This window comes from Carassius auratus, chromosome 34 (genome assembly GCF_003368295.1).
Source record: "Carassius auratus strain Wakin chromosome 34, ASM336829v1, whole genome shotgun sequence".
Lineage (NCBI taxonomy): Eukaryota > Metazoa > Chordata > Actinopteri > Cypriniformes > Cyprinidae > Carassius > Carassius auratus.
This window is the reverse complement of record NC_039276.1, coordinates 18,346,250-18,361,797: the sequence shown is the minus strand read 5'-3', so window position 1 is coordinate 18,361,797 and position 15,548 is coordinate 18,346,250. Positions and strand designations below refer to the sequence as shown.

Here is a 15,548-nt window from a genome sequence, read left to right as displayed (position 1 = left end):
CAGATCTTGAGATGTTATCCCAGAGATGCATTGCTGTTCTCATCCAAAGACATACATTACAACTGTTAATATTAGCTAACAAAACTTCCCCTTGACATCAGTGTCAATCACACTAGGTTAACACAAGGTGTAATTTTTTTATTTATTTTTTTGCAATTAACTACTCAACCCTCTTTCCTCTGAAGCCCCCATTGTTTGTGTTTGTCCATCATTTAATGTATCTTCAACTAGCTAGCTACCAACCTCTCATGCTGTTTTTAATTATCATTTAAATATTATATATATATATGAAAAAAGTTTAGTGGTCAGATGGTGAGACCATAGTTAGGAATTATTACCCGAACGTGTGATTTCATAAATAATAAAATAAATAAATATATATATATTAGGGGTGTAACGATACGCGTATTCGTATTGAACCGTTCGGTACGACGCTTTCGGTTCGGTACGCGGTACGCATTATGTATACCGAACGGTTCGTTGGAGTATTTAATTATATTTGAAAAAAAAAAAAAAAAGAGAGAGAGAAATATAATGATATGCGTTCAACAAGGTAGCCCAATAACCCAAACAACGTAACAGGCAACGCCCCTGACACTCCCGAAGAAGAAAAAAACACCATCTTATATGTGTTAGGCTACTCAGCAGGCGCTCGCTCACTCAGTACGCGCTGAAGGCTCGTTGCAAAATAGCCAATGCGTTTAACAGACTAGAAATGAGAAGATCCTCCAATAACCAACAGGTCTGGTGTTTGGGTGCACTTTGGATTCCCTTTAAGCTATAATGGTGATGGCAAGAGAGTGGTGGATAAAAAAACAACGGTATGTCGCATCTGCAACATGACAGGGTACACCAGCGGGAATACAAAAAAAAAAAAAAAAACACCAGCGGGAATATCTGGGATATATGCGTCAGTACTATCTGGGAAAAGACGAAAAAAAAGGAGAAACATGCACGCAGCAAACTATCCCTGCAGCATTTAGACACTATAGCTTACAGGGAATCCAACCCAAACACCAGACCTGTTGGTTATTTTAGGATCTTATATTTCTGGTCTGTTAAATGCATTCGACATTTTGCAACGAGCCTTCAGCGCGTGCTGAGTGAGCGAGCGCCTTAGGGGCCGTTCACATATCGTGCCTAAAAACGCATGGAAAACGCTAAGCGCGTCTTTCTCCTCCTTTCCAAAGCGCTCGGGCAGAAGCGCTCATGAGGCGTCTGTCTTTGCTAAGCAACAATGACGTGCTCTCTCCATGAGACGCGGAAATTTCAGCGAAGGATAAATGGATTTGCAGCTCTAAAAATCGCTTGCAGTAGCTCTGCTACTAAATTTATTTCAAAATTGCAATCCATATACAACTATGATCAGCTGATCCTTCATCTTGGCTGAGCTCTCAACGTTGTTACGGGAAAGGATGAAGCTGATTGGTTGGTTCTTGTCACATGACCCGCGGTGCGCTTGCGGCATTCTGAAAAGTTGAGATGTTTTTACATTTTGCTGTATCTAAAACGTATCGAACCGAACCGAACCGTGACATCAGTGTATCGTATCGAACCGAACCGTGAATTTTGTGAACCGTTACACCCCTAATATATATATATATATATATATATATATATATATATTTATTTTATTTTTTACGAAATCACACGTTCGGGTAATAATTCCATTTTTCATCTTACTGGATTCATATTATTTGATATATTCATCATATGAAACAATATACATGCCAAGTCTTTTCTTAAGCCTTTTCATATACACACTCACAGAATAAAGGCATCTTTGACTCTTCCCAGGACATGTTTCTGTTGACCACTCTTTAATCTGATTGACCAAGAGGGAGGAGACGTCAAAGCAAGGAATATCTATTTTCCTTATAAACAAATAAACAAACAAGAGGTTAAAGTCGAAAATAATATATTTAATGAGCATATGTATATACATGCAATGTAATAAAAGATACAATATAAGAATTTACATTTAACATTTAATCAGCAGACGCTTTTATCCAAAGCGACTTTAAATATGTTATAGAATAAATGTGTCTAGAAATCAAGAATAAGCGTGACGCATGCAGACATTTATCAAATTTGTGTCAAATGTGACTAGGCTACTATACTGTACATAGGCCTACCACTCAATAAAGCACTGTGCATGGAGCGGACCGGCCGCCAGCGCGCACAGTATCCCGATACCGAGAACCAGTGCTGCCAGCACGGACACACACACAGTCTTTGTACGGTTAGAGCCGCATGAAGAGTCGGCGGAGCGAGAAACCGCCTCGTCGCGTAACAAACCTGCAGTGCTCATGATCGCCGCGTCCTTATCGCGGCCGTGCAGATGTTTGCAAATGTATGATCCGGATCAGCTGAGTCCCCTGTGCGCTTCTACAAAATAGAAGCTCCAAAGACACTCGATGCGCCGCACTTCAAAAGAAAGGCCCGTGGCATAGTGCAGTGCACGTCTCTCTCTTGCCGTCAAGGATTATGGAGCGCGAAGGAAGGTCTCGAGACGTCATATCAGATTGACCACTCGGACCAATCAGCTGTTAACTTGACGCTAGAATTTAACAACGTTCCGTTTATGATAAGGCATGTCTTTTTCTGCACGGTCTCATATCTCTATTGCACAGAGTAACAGAAGCGCCTCTGTTATCCAGACCTGGAACCGCACAGTCCAGTCCAAGAGTCACCAGAGAAAGTGAAGTTATACGAAAGTGGTGAGTACATGATAAATCAGCATGTAGTATAATGGATTTTCTGATGTGGAATGTGGATTAATACTTATGTTTTAAAAATATATAAAAATGGAATGTAAAAGTTATTTTAGCAATTGCTGTGACTGAGCAGGCATAATAGAGAAGGTCTGTCTGTACTCCACCCCTTCAGCAGAAGCGAAACTTACAACTCATTTGAAATGCTAAAAAGAGAAACTTTTAACAGGCCAATACAATAGCCCTAATAACTAATAAAAACTTTAACACCACCACCAGTAACAACAGCAATACTGTCATCCAGTGTTTATTTAAAAGAAGAAATCCAATATTTGTATAGGCAAATCAGCCATGTAGAACTTGTGTAATTTTGGCACATTTAAACATTAAGTAAATATTAAATAAACATACATGATTGAGTTTAAAATTGAGAAAATAGAATGAGATGATCTATTTGTTTTCCTGTTATGCTTTCGAAAGGGGAAGCATTGTTAGTTCCTGCGTGTCAGAATTTTGTGGGATGTTAAATGATTTTGATTTGGTGTGATTTTCATGTGGTGCACAAACCACTAAACTAGTTATACACTTGTATTAATGAACTATATGTGCTAATACTATTCTTCAAAAGAATATGAATTTGTGCCTTTATTACTTTAATGGTAACAGGACAGCAGTTTATAAATACCTAACATTAACCTAATATAAATGCATATAATTTCCTAAACTCACTCTCATCTTCTCAGGTTTATTATGGTGGAAGATATGACAACTCCATTGCTCTCAGACTCTGAAGCCCCCTCTGATGCCCTACCTGTACGTCTAACTGGTCTTACAGTGGCCATACTCGGTTCTGGAGACTTCTCTCGGTCACTGGCTGTGCGGCTGGTAGCTTCTGGTGTGCGAGTGGTGGTTGGGAGTCGCTGTGTGAATCGCATCCCATCAGGACTGTTCCCTGACGGAGTGGAGTTGAGGAACCAGGAGGGGGCTCTATCACAAGTGTGCCTGGTATTTATGGCCATGTTCCCCGAGCATTACTGCTCTTTGCTGGGGCTACAGTCTGCACTGGCAGGGAAGGTGCTTGTGGATGTAAGTAACGGCGCAAAAGTGAATATCCATGGGCCGTCCAATGCGGAACGACTGGCTGAGCTGTTTCCAGACAGTCTAGTGGTCAAAGGTTTTAACACGGTTTCAACCTGGGAGTTGCAGACTGGGGCTCATGATGGAAGCAGACAGGTCAGGGCTGCTGTTGTGTTATGTGTATTTGCTGAAAACAAATACAGGGTTATTTGAACTCTTATTACATATTACAGGTCATGATCTGCAGTAACAGTACAGAGGGGAAGAAGAAAGTCGTGCAGCTGGCTCGGCGGATGGGGTTCCATCCGGTGGATATGGGTGGCTTGTCTGCTGCTCGAGAGATTGAGGTCAGCCCATTGCGCCTATTCCCATCTTGGAGTGGCCCGGTTGTCGTCACCTTCCTCCTTTTTCTCTTCTTCTATGGCTACGGTTTTCTGCGGGGAATTTTGCTGCCATTTCTTGCACAAGGACACAATGCTTTCTACCGTCTCGCTTTTGACCTGGTGGAAGAGAGCCTGCCAGCAGTAGCCTTGGTGACCCTGGCACTCGTATACTTACCAGGATTATTTGCTGCATGGTTGCAGCTCTGGAGGGGCACCAAGTACCGGCGTTTCCCATCCTGGTTGGACAACTGGATGCAGCGGAGGAAACAACTGGGCCTGCTGAGCTTCCTTTGTGCAGCATTGCATGGTGTCTACAGCCTTTGCCTGCCACTGCGCAGAATAACAGTGCACAGGCTTGTCAATACTGCCTACAGACAGGTATGCCAACCTGAGAATAAAGATCTTTAAATGATAAGTGTTTCACTTTATGTGCCTCTCTTAATTTAGTGTCTGCTGTGTGTTTGTCAGGTTAAAGCAGGTACAGAGGAGCCCTGGGATGAGCTGGGTGTTTGGCGATCTGACTTGTACCTTTCATGTGGAGTTTTGGGTCTTGGTGTCCTCTCTTTACTGGCCATCACTTCCCTTCCAACAGTGGGCAACACTCTCAACTGGAGAGAGTTTACGTTTGTACAGGTGAGGCCATGTACACTATGACAGTGTTTCCCAATCCTGTTCCTGGAGGCACACCAGCAGCACACATTTAGGATATATCCCTTTATCTGTCCCATATTCGGGTCTTGGTGTCTCTGCTGAGTTGACTCAGGTGTGTTTGATTAGGAAGTGTTCTACGATTTGTACGGTTGGTTAACGTCCAGGAACAGGGTTGGTAAACACTGCTGTAACACATTAATCACATATAACTACTTTAGCTGGAGCTTTGTTGAACCAGTATTAGTGATGGGTACTTTTGAAGCACTGCTTCTTAAATCTTTGAAACCTTTGCTTTCATTTGTCTAGAAACAGTGGTTCAGAGCACATAACTGCCACAGTCACATGATTTCAGTAAACGAGGCTTCATAACGTCACAACTGTTTCAAAATTTAACCGGTTTGCTGACAAACACTGAACCAACATCTGTAGTTTTTACCTGATGTCAGATTAGTTTTATAAATGTGTATACATTTTTAATGAGACATTTGTGTAATTAAAAGGATGAGTACTAGTTAATGGTCTCTTATTGCTCTGTTGAGACAAGCTCTCCGTAAAACAAAAACAAGCCCTGCAAATTAATAATAATTAATTAAGTTAACAACCATTTCTGTTTGTCATGGTTGAATTTGAAGATGCTAATGTACAGTTTTGATCCTGTTTCATGTAATTTTATCCTGTTAGATTACATGTATTAATATTTGGTGTTTCTTTTTTCTTCTTCACTTGTGTTTTTTTTGGAAATTCTGTACGGAAAATGTGTACTAGCGCCCTCTACCGTATAATAATGAAAACACGGATACTAGGAGTATAGATCAAATATATTTAGACTTTTTGTAAGTATAAGTCAAGTACACTTAAATGTCATTTTAAGTATATCTATGAGGAGTACATAAAGCCCATTTCTGAGAAGTACACATTTCCTATTTTTAGTTTAAAAGAAGTATACTAATACCACACTTAAATAAACTTCTTTTTCGTAAGGGCAGAAGAAGAAGTGCTATGTGGGTAAGATCATGAGTATGAGCAGTGTGGTCACAAGGGGCAACCCAGATGTTGTAACTGTGGTGGAAATCAAAGTGTGGCTTATGGTGGCTGTGAAGTACTGAAAAGAGAAAAAGATGAGAATTCAGGGTAAGGTGATGCATGCAGAGGCTGTGAGGATATTAAGTCAAAGAAACAGTACAGGTAAGCAACTTGATAAGGATTCAGATCAGGCAAATGAAGAGAAGGTGATTGACATTAAGAAACTAGTCACATTCATAACATGAGTAATCAATGCTACAATGGGGATTAAAGGGATAGTTCACCCACAACACATTACAGATGTCATTAGGTGCCAGATGTCTGGGATTTTTAATTCTCTCAGGTCTTCATGTGGTGCATCCTCAATATTGGTAACCAGGTAATTTCATGCATGCTTGTTACTTGCTTTCTTGAGTATTTGAATTGAACTAAATCAGCTGATTGTGACATTAGAACGAGAACACAAGGATGCAAGCTCACAATGCATATTGAGAAATGGTCTGGTTCTCCAGGAGCAGGGTTGAACAAACTTGTACATGCTATTGCATACAATCTTACAGGCCTAGTTTATTCCTGGTACCTGAATTTCCCATGTGCTTGGTGCACTTGATCTGTCACATTACATGTTGATGTAAGTCGTGTCTAGCTAGTTTTGGTGCAACAATTAATTGATAGTTGATTTTTAGGCTAGGAGGAAACATGAAATGTTGCTCTGATACTGACCAGATAGTGTGGCATGATTTCAAATGTACAACATTTTGGCAATGTCTTTGATTAGCATGCAAATTAGCACATTCAACCCAAAAGCACAATCATAGCTTTTTGACTAAAGTTTTCTCTCTTTTCTTCCTTAGTCTGGTTTGGGTTACATTGCCCTGACTCTGTCCATAATGCACACACTCTTCTTTGGCTGGGATTTTGCCTTCCACATTGAGGCATATCCATTCTACATGCCACCAAGCTACTTATTGGCTGTCGTTCTACCCTGCATTGTTCTGGTGTGCCGTTGCTTCCTGCTTCTGCCATGCATCTTCACCAGACTGACACGAATCCGCCGGGGATGGGAGAGTAAACACAACTGTCCAGTGTTACAGCACCACCATGTGGTGCCTAATGGAATACCATAGAACTCTGGGAAAGAACACGTGCGTTTAAAAACTTTTTCTAATTAATAAGGACTTGTATAAAATGAAGTGTTAAGCAGATATACAGTTGGTCAACACATTACAGCCAATATGCACTTTGGCCAAGTGGAAAATGTTGAAAAAGTATTAAATTAAGTTAAATTCAGCCTCATCTAAACTGGGAACAGCAATTATATGAGACTGTCATACTGTCTCATCTTTGTAAGACTAAAAGCAAAGACAGATAAGATAAGGCACATTTTTATATTAAAGTTGAGTATTGTTGGATGTTGGTGTTATTAGGTGCAGTGTGTATCAGCTGTGATCTCTCAGAGGCACAAAGACTACAGCTCTCTTCAAACGCACACAGTACCTCTCTGATTGTATTCTCTCTGATTCTGCTCCCTAGAGTATAAAAGCCATCATCAGTGTTTTGTTTTGATATTTGAGTCTAACAACTATGTATTAATTCAAAACTTAGGTCGATACCACACAGTTTTAGCTTCAGGAAAGAGACTGAAATACTTTGTACCGAGGTATTGTAACTCTCTCTATGCACTGAAAGGACTTAACACATGCCTAATATTATTATATATGTCAGTACCTCAGATGATTGTCCTCAGGGCCAGTCAATGTTTAAACTCAATTTCTCTGACAAACTCCATCTGTAACAGGAAGGCCAACATTATACTGCGTATCAATAATTACCATTTCATGAACTAAACAAACTTATGTATTAATACATTTATAGTTTCACTTCGTTTCCTTGGTTTGACTGATTGGCTGTTGTTATTGCAGATGAGCTATGGAAAGGAAGTTTTGAATTGAACTTTTAATCAAATGTTGCGAAAACATGATTCATATCTTCAAATTTATTTAACAAAATGGCAATCAACTTCCAAGGTGTCATTCAAACAAAACTAGATATATGGCACCTGATTTGTGGTAAATGAAATAAAAAAATAATAATTGGCATTAAAAATTCACCAATATTTCCCCAAGAAAATAATTACACTTGACAACATGAAAACATCTCCCCTCAAAATTTGTCACACTACGCTGAAGGTATTTGAATGGTAAGAATAAATATAAAAAGTATGAATTAAATTAATATATATGGTTCTATCCCCCTTTAAGAACTTTTCACACATGCTTGTTTCTGGTGAATATGCGGTTGCATCCTGGTCTTCATCACCATTCTGTCTTTGGATTGGCTTTGAACTTTTCATAGTCTGCCATTCTGAAGAATACAAGCTCTGTCTCATTGGTTGTGAGAAGAGGAAAGGTGTTCAAATAAAGAACTCAGCAGGTACAGATTTGTTTGTTTTTATTCATTTTTGTGCACATGAGGAAATATAATTGCACTTGAAAATAGCATTCTATAAAAATGTGCACGGAATCATTAAGCCCTGAATATGACATTGCATACCAACACCACATGCTCGTAACCTGCAGCCGGCACGAAGAATCAACTTTTCATCATCCTCTAAACTCATCACAAGCTCATTCGTCTGAAATGATGAAAAACATATTATTAAGGTTAGATTTAATAATTTTGTCATGTCAACAATTTATCATGGGAACTGGGTTGTTTTTTAACCAATCAAGTATAGATTTATATACTTTAGTGAAATACAAGGAGCAGAGTGATCATGAAAGGATTAGGCCTACGGCATGCAATTTTTAAACAAATGTAATCATGTCGATATCTATATAATTTATGCCACAAGTTGTTGATCAGTTAAAAAAAAGACCTTTGCGCCATGTGCCTGGTGCAGGGACGTAGATGACGCTGGGGACGTGTCCTCCCCAGTTTTATCATCATGGAAATTCGTCCCCTGCACTTTTTCGGGCAGGTGTGTTCGTATAGAGGTTTTCAAGAGCTGGTGTGAATAAATATAGATTTAAACTCAAAGAGACGGGATAGTCTGCGAATGACCTGATGCTTTTTTCGGACCCAGAAGGGGAAATGAACATCACAGAGAACTCTTCTGCTCTTTGTGTGTGTGTGTGTGTGTGTGTGTGTGTGTGTGTGTGTTTCATTCATACTCGAAGCCGGAGGGCGCTCTCGCGCAGAAAGTCATACCAGGAAACTCCTAATATGGACAACAGCGTCCAGCTATTGCTGTATGAAAACAGATATTTTCGGTTTTGTTTTTTCCAAATCTAAAAAAATCGTTCACACACACACACACACTGTCTGGTCAGCTATCCTTGTGGGGACTCTCCATAGGAGTATGGTTTTTATACTGTACAGACCGTATTTTCTATCACCCTTCACCAACCCTACCCCTAAACCTAACCCTCACAGGAAACTTTCTGCATTTTTAGATTTTCAAGAAACTTCATTCTGTGTAATTTATTAGCTTGTTTACCTGTGGGGACCTCAATTTAGGTCCCCACCATGACACGAGTCCCCATGAGTCTGTGTGTATTCAGGTTTAAGTCCCCACCAGAATAGAAAAACAAGTACACACACACACACACACACACACACACACACACATATATATATATATATATATATATATATATATATATATATATATATATACGCATACATACACACAGAAGCATTAGTGAGTAATCCGTTGCAAAAGCTTTTTATTTCAAATAAATGCTGATCTGTGGATCCTTCTATTGATCGAAGAATGCTGAAAAAAATGTACTCATCTGTTTTAAATATTGATAATCAGCAAATCGGCATATTAAGAATGATTTCTGATTAATGTGACACTGAAGAAGGAGGAATGATGCTGAAAATTCACCTTTGATCACAGGAATACATTACATTTAAAATATATACAAATAGAAAACAGTTATTTTAAATAGTATAAATATTTCCAAATATTACTGCTTTTGCTGTATCAAAAAAATGTAGGCTTGGTGAGCAGAAGAGACTTCTTTCAAAACATTAAAAATCTTACTGTTAAAAAACTGTTGACTAGTAAGCTATATAGATTGCAGAAATGTTATATCATAAAGTTTTATATATGTGTATGTGTGTGTGTGTGTGTGTGTGTGTGTAATTTCTGTCCCCCTCACTTCTGAAAAGATGGCTACACCATCTTTTACTGTCTATGGGTGTATGATTTTCATTGTGTCTGCAACAACAACACAGCAACAGGGTGTTAATGCAATAACTGTTCATATTATATTTTTTAGTTAGTAAGAGTAGACTGGCCATAATCAAACTTCTTAAAGGGCAGAGGCAATCCAGCTCATGATGCACCGTCTTAAGAGAGAGAAGCGCTGAAGTTTAGCTCTTATCACTGTTTATATTAAACACATACAGTCATACAGCTAGTTAATCTGTTTACCTTACTTAACAAACTCATCCACCGTCTGATCTAAACTAACAACCACCGGTTTAAAGTTGCGATGCTCAAAAGATTGAACTGTCAGAACCGCATTTTCACACATCTCGAGCCGATCTCATTACAAACCACACGGACTAACATGCAGAGGCCAGACTAGAATATTAAAAAGTAACCTAGAACGAAGTAGAATTAAGGAAAGCAGAGCAGACGCAACCACTTCACTGTTTTATCGTACTTCTGTAATTATAAAACGAATATCGGATCGTTTTCTTCCAACACATACTGAGCAAAGACTGTATAAAAACAGGTTCTGAGAAATGCAATTCTATCTAGACCAAATCAGCAGATGCGTCGATCAGGTAACAGCAGAATCAGGCAAAAAATCAATAGAGCTGCAGAAATATAGATACACATGCAGCACGCGACACATTCAATGCGGAAAAAAGTGGGAGCGAAAAACAAACATCTCAACGGTCCAAAGGCTTGTTTTACGAGTAGCTTACTTCCAACTGGACTGACAAGTTGCATAACTATAGCAAATCAGATTGGATCTATTTCAGTTATGTCAAAGCCCTTGCAATGTTGCCTACATTTTGGTGGCATCATGACATAGACTCAGAGGCGGCTGGGGAAATAGTTTCTAGGTAGGGCGCCACAGAGGTGTACAACATGCTAACACGATTATTGCCAGGTTTTGCCATGGCAAGCCCCTCTCACATTTTCTTCAGAAAATATACATATCTAATTCTTCTTATTTATTTATTTATTTTCATTTAACTTTTTGATACACAATGTTCCACAACTTTAAGTCAAAATGGATTTGGGGTTTGTTGTATTTTCATATTCAAGAGATCATAAACTAGATACAGCTTTTTTTAGATTTGCATCAAATATTCTTCAAGTTTTATAGATAATAAATGGGTTTATGAATAAATATTGATATGTTGAAAACAGTTATTTTGAGTAAGATGCCAAATGAAGCCAAAAAAAGAAAAGTATTTTTTTTTTTTTTTACTCTCTCTAATGCTTTTGCTCAAGAAGGATTTTTTAGACAAACAAAAATTATTGTCCTGTTTTCAGTAAAGAACTCTAGGAAAAAAAGGCAATAAGCAAGCAAGATAATATTTTTTCTGTTTGAAATAAGATTAGTTATTAGTAAAATAAGATTATTCTTCTTTTTGCTTGTTCTAAGAAATAACCTCATTTTGACTTTTTTTTTTTTTACTGTATTCAAATTTGACATTGAAGGGTGCATACAACATATGTGCGGACATTCAAATACGATTTTCAAGAAGAAGAAAAAAAATCACGGGGAAAATAAATGCAGAAAATGTTCACATAGCACACTATTATCATGACTGCATGAAACCATTTAGGAAAATTTGGGCACATGTGTTAACAGAAATCTTGCAGATGTATGTGTGCTATCAGGGCTGTAATCGTCTTTACCTCCATTACAATTATCGTCCATCAAAAAGTTAGTATGATAACTATGCAAAAATACCATAAAGACTGATTGTAACTATGTGTGTGTGGGTAAACATAATAAGTATATGCATCAAGTGCTCTGAATATGGGACAGGGCCAGCATGCATAACACAGTCAGTTTATAGGCTGCTGGTGAACCATGATGGACATGTCATCTATAACTCAAACTTAATAAAGTTAAAGCTTGGAAACACAATATTTAAAGGTAATTTACATATTTAGATCAATAAACTGTTGTTAATCACACACACAAAAAAACATTATATGTGAGTATTTGCACTCCAAACGTAAAAGTGTAATACAAAAACTGGTTACACAAACATTTATATAGGCTTTTTTTAGTCATGATCTTTTTTTTTTCTTCCGGGGGGGTGGGGGGGGGCTTATATGTTTACATGCAAAACTATGGATCGATTGTTTATCCAAATCCCTGAATTCAGAATTCACTGAAAAAATACATATATATATATATATATATATATATATATATATATATATATATATATATATATATATATATATATATATACATATATATAATCATAAGGCACGTCAGTGTAAAAAATAACTTCTGTTGTAATGAGTAGCAATAAAGGCATTTCTATATTTGCGCAATACTCTCAATCTTGCATCCCTAGCCTGAGCCTGTTACCCAAGTTGAAAGACCTGCATTTTCGTGAATTTGATTGGACTGATTGCTCGGTACATTTTCCAGCAGCCAATGGAGTGCAAGGGGCGTGGCTTCAGGCGTGGTAGCCGATACTACAGCAATCTCACTAGTGTCACGCTGCTACTGTCACAGCGGGTCTTCAAAACACATCATTGTACCAGACTGAAACATCTACAACCATGTCTGAGGTGAGTGTGTGCAAACACGACGCATTTGTTTGATATGAGAGTATTTGATCATTACAAACTATGGTTGTCAGTGTGCTGTGTTTAAGACGCTCATAGAAAACGACATGGTGCTGTTTGAATGAGCGCATCTGGTTTTTCTAGTTTTTCATGTCTTAAAGATTAAAGATGGTTTACCTCGATCGAGAATGATAAGTAGTCAACTTTACAATACACGTAACGTTAGTAAATGACACTGGTGGGCATAATGTGCATAATAATGTGCATGCAGAGCTCAAGAAAGCGCATGTCTACGTGGGTGTGGCGGAATGTGAAGTGCTGCTACTACTTGCATTCTTAATTTATGCAAAGCAAAATGAATGCCATATTTTGGAATGACGAGAGGATGACAGGAAATACATTTTTGGGTTAAAATGAAAATATGCACCGGTGCTCTGTTCCGTCCTCCGTCCTGCGTCCTTACGTCACACTCATTTATTGTTCAACAGCTGGAAGTTGTATCAGCTAAAAGGTTTTTTAATTCAATATTCTTAGAACTTTAGAATAGATACGTTTAAGTGGAAAGTAGATTAGTTTAGTATTAGAGCATGTGGAGAGGAACTTTGTCTGCACCACATTAAATAATAATAATAATAATAAATAAATATAGGCCTAATAATAACGTGAAAATGTTAGTTGTAACGGTTCTTCTCCAAAAATACTTGTCAGTTAAAGAAGGTGTGAGAAGTGGGTCTGTGTTTAGTCTTTATGCACTGAAATCTGATGGCATGTTGCACTGATAAGACATTGGTTATACTGGAGCACGTTGTGTGGTTCCTGTTACAAGCCTTGGTGTGCATGCCACTCTGATCCACCTTTGTGTCTGCTCAAACTGTGTAAAGATGCAACTTCACTGGCAAGACCAAATGGGATGCTGCATAAAAGCCAGATTTAATTATGCCTGCTCAGTCCCTAGTATCAATCCATAGCCAATAGTAAGCCTCGGTCCGTTCGACCCGGGGCCGGTGCTACAGCATCAGTTGCACCCCCCATGTAAGGCCTTGGCTCCACCTTTTCAGATATGCAACCTCTGAGTAGCATTAACCTATATTCCTCTTCAGAAGTGCATCTATGCTGTGTAAATGTAATGTAATACACATATCGTTCTAGTTTTTTTTTTTTTTTTATAGTTCTTGGTGTGAACGGGTCTTTAGTCTTGAATATCACAAAGTATCACCAGTGTCTAATATATCACTTGTTAAAGGTGAAACAAATGTTGTAGAATCCGTAGTGGCACAGCAAAATAAGTCATAGTTCAGAGAGTTGTGAACCTTGAATCAGTGTTGCTGACTGATTGTTCATAGTGTTCTGCTGGTTTTATCACAGGCTGAGTTTCAGAAAGCAGCAGAGGAGGTCAAACAGCTGAAAACGAAACCAACGGACGCTGAGGTGATGGAAATCTACGGTCTATACAAACAGGCCACCTTAGGAGACGTTGACATGGGTGAGCTTTTCCTTGTCAAAATTCAAGTAAATAAATTAATGTGGCCTAAGTAGTTTATTTCTAAAATCAAAACTGCAGCTCTAAAAAAATGTGTATTTAATTTTATTTTTTTACAGCCCGACCAGGCATGTTCGATTTCGCTGGCAAGACCAAATGGGATGCCTGGAATGCCAAGAAAGGTCAGTTTCTCCTCCCTACCAGCAGGGGGCAGGGACATATCATTTTACAACTGTTTTTTCACCATCTTAACATACAAAACTGTAAATGATCTCAAGACTCATTGTATGTATGTCTTACTGTTTATCCTCTCTTTCACTTTTCAGGTATGAGTAAGGAGGATGCAATGAAAGCATACATCGCCAAGGTAGAGGAGCTGAAGGGGATATACGGAATCTAATATCATCACGGCCAGCCTGCCTTTACCTGTACTGTCCTCCCATAAAACACCTTTAGGCCTCCAGTGTGTCCTCTCACAAGGGTGTTACAGTTACATCGTAGCAGGCAGACTCGGTTCTGTGTGAGAGAAGAAGCACATTCCTCTCAGGCCAAGAGAAATCGTCCACCAGCAACCGTCTAGTGAAAAGCACAAATGAATTCAAATTTATACAATGCCATAAAGTCAGTTTTCTAGAACCATGTTTGCCTTGTGTTTTCGTACAAACACTGACTAAGAAAAACTTTGATGTTTGACTTTTTTTTTTAAATAGATTCCATAAAAGATTTTGATAATAAATTACTGGATCAAATAATTAAAAAGGATTTACTGTATGAGTGCTGGATTCAATTCATTCAAGACGAAGTTGTGCATTTCTGTAGAATAGCAATATTCTATACTATAAGTGAGCTGATTTCCTGAGTCTGACTGTAACTAATATCAAGGAATGACTTTTCTTGTCCATCACTCCTAATTCATAAGGTCTGCCTTAACGGTAACGTGGCCAGTTCTTGATATTATCAATGTCCTGTCAGTCATTTGATCGCAGTTATTATGAGGTATTTGTTCACATCACCTGACCAGATATTTACCAACACGCCAGGGCTTTAAAATATTTCCCTCTAGTTCAATGGGTTTATGAGGTGGATGAGTGTGTAAACATCAATGTCAACCATTTCCAGAGTTTTCCATGATTTTTATCCAACCTAATGTCTTCACCTCAGTCTGGAAAGGGCTCAAAGTCTTTTCGCTATAGATACTATAAATCGCATAATTATGTTTTAGGCTAACAGTCACCCAAAAGGGACCTGGCCAGTCAGTAATTATGACAATCATCAGTTTAGATCAGTGATCCTCAAATCTGGCTCGTGAGATCCACTTTCCTGCAGAGTTTAGCTCCAAACCTAATCAAACAAACCTACCTGTGATTTTCTAACGTTCCTGAAGACATTGATTAACATACTCCGGTGTGTTTGATTAGGGTTAGAGCTAAACT

At 38.5% G+C, this 15,548-nt stretch overlaps 1 protein-coding gene across 1 annotated transcript; it reads left to right on the top strand.

The window, feature by feature from the left end:
- The first annotated feature begins 2,570 nt into the window (after positions 1-2,570).
- Positions 2,571-14,886, top strand: steap3 (STEAP family member 3, metalloreductase). Its single transcript, XM_026219064.1, has 8 exons — positions 2,571-2,720; positions 3,458-3,947; positions 4,025-4,552; positions 4,643-4,807; positions 6,703-6,974; positions 13,979-14,118; positions 14,235-14,297; positions 14,442-14,886. The coding sequence occupies exons 2-8, from the start codon at positions 3,465-3,467 to the stop codon at positions 14,513-14,515; spliced, it is 1,725 nt and encodes a 574-aa protein (XP_026074849.1). The 5' UTR covers positions 2,571-2,720; positions 3,458-3,464; the 3' UTR covers positions 14,516-14,886.
- The last annotated feature ends 662 nt before the right edge of the window (positions 14,887-15,548 follow it).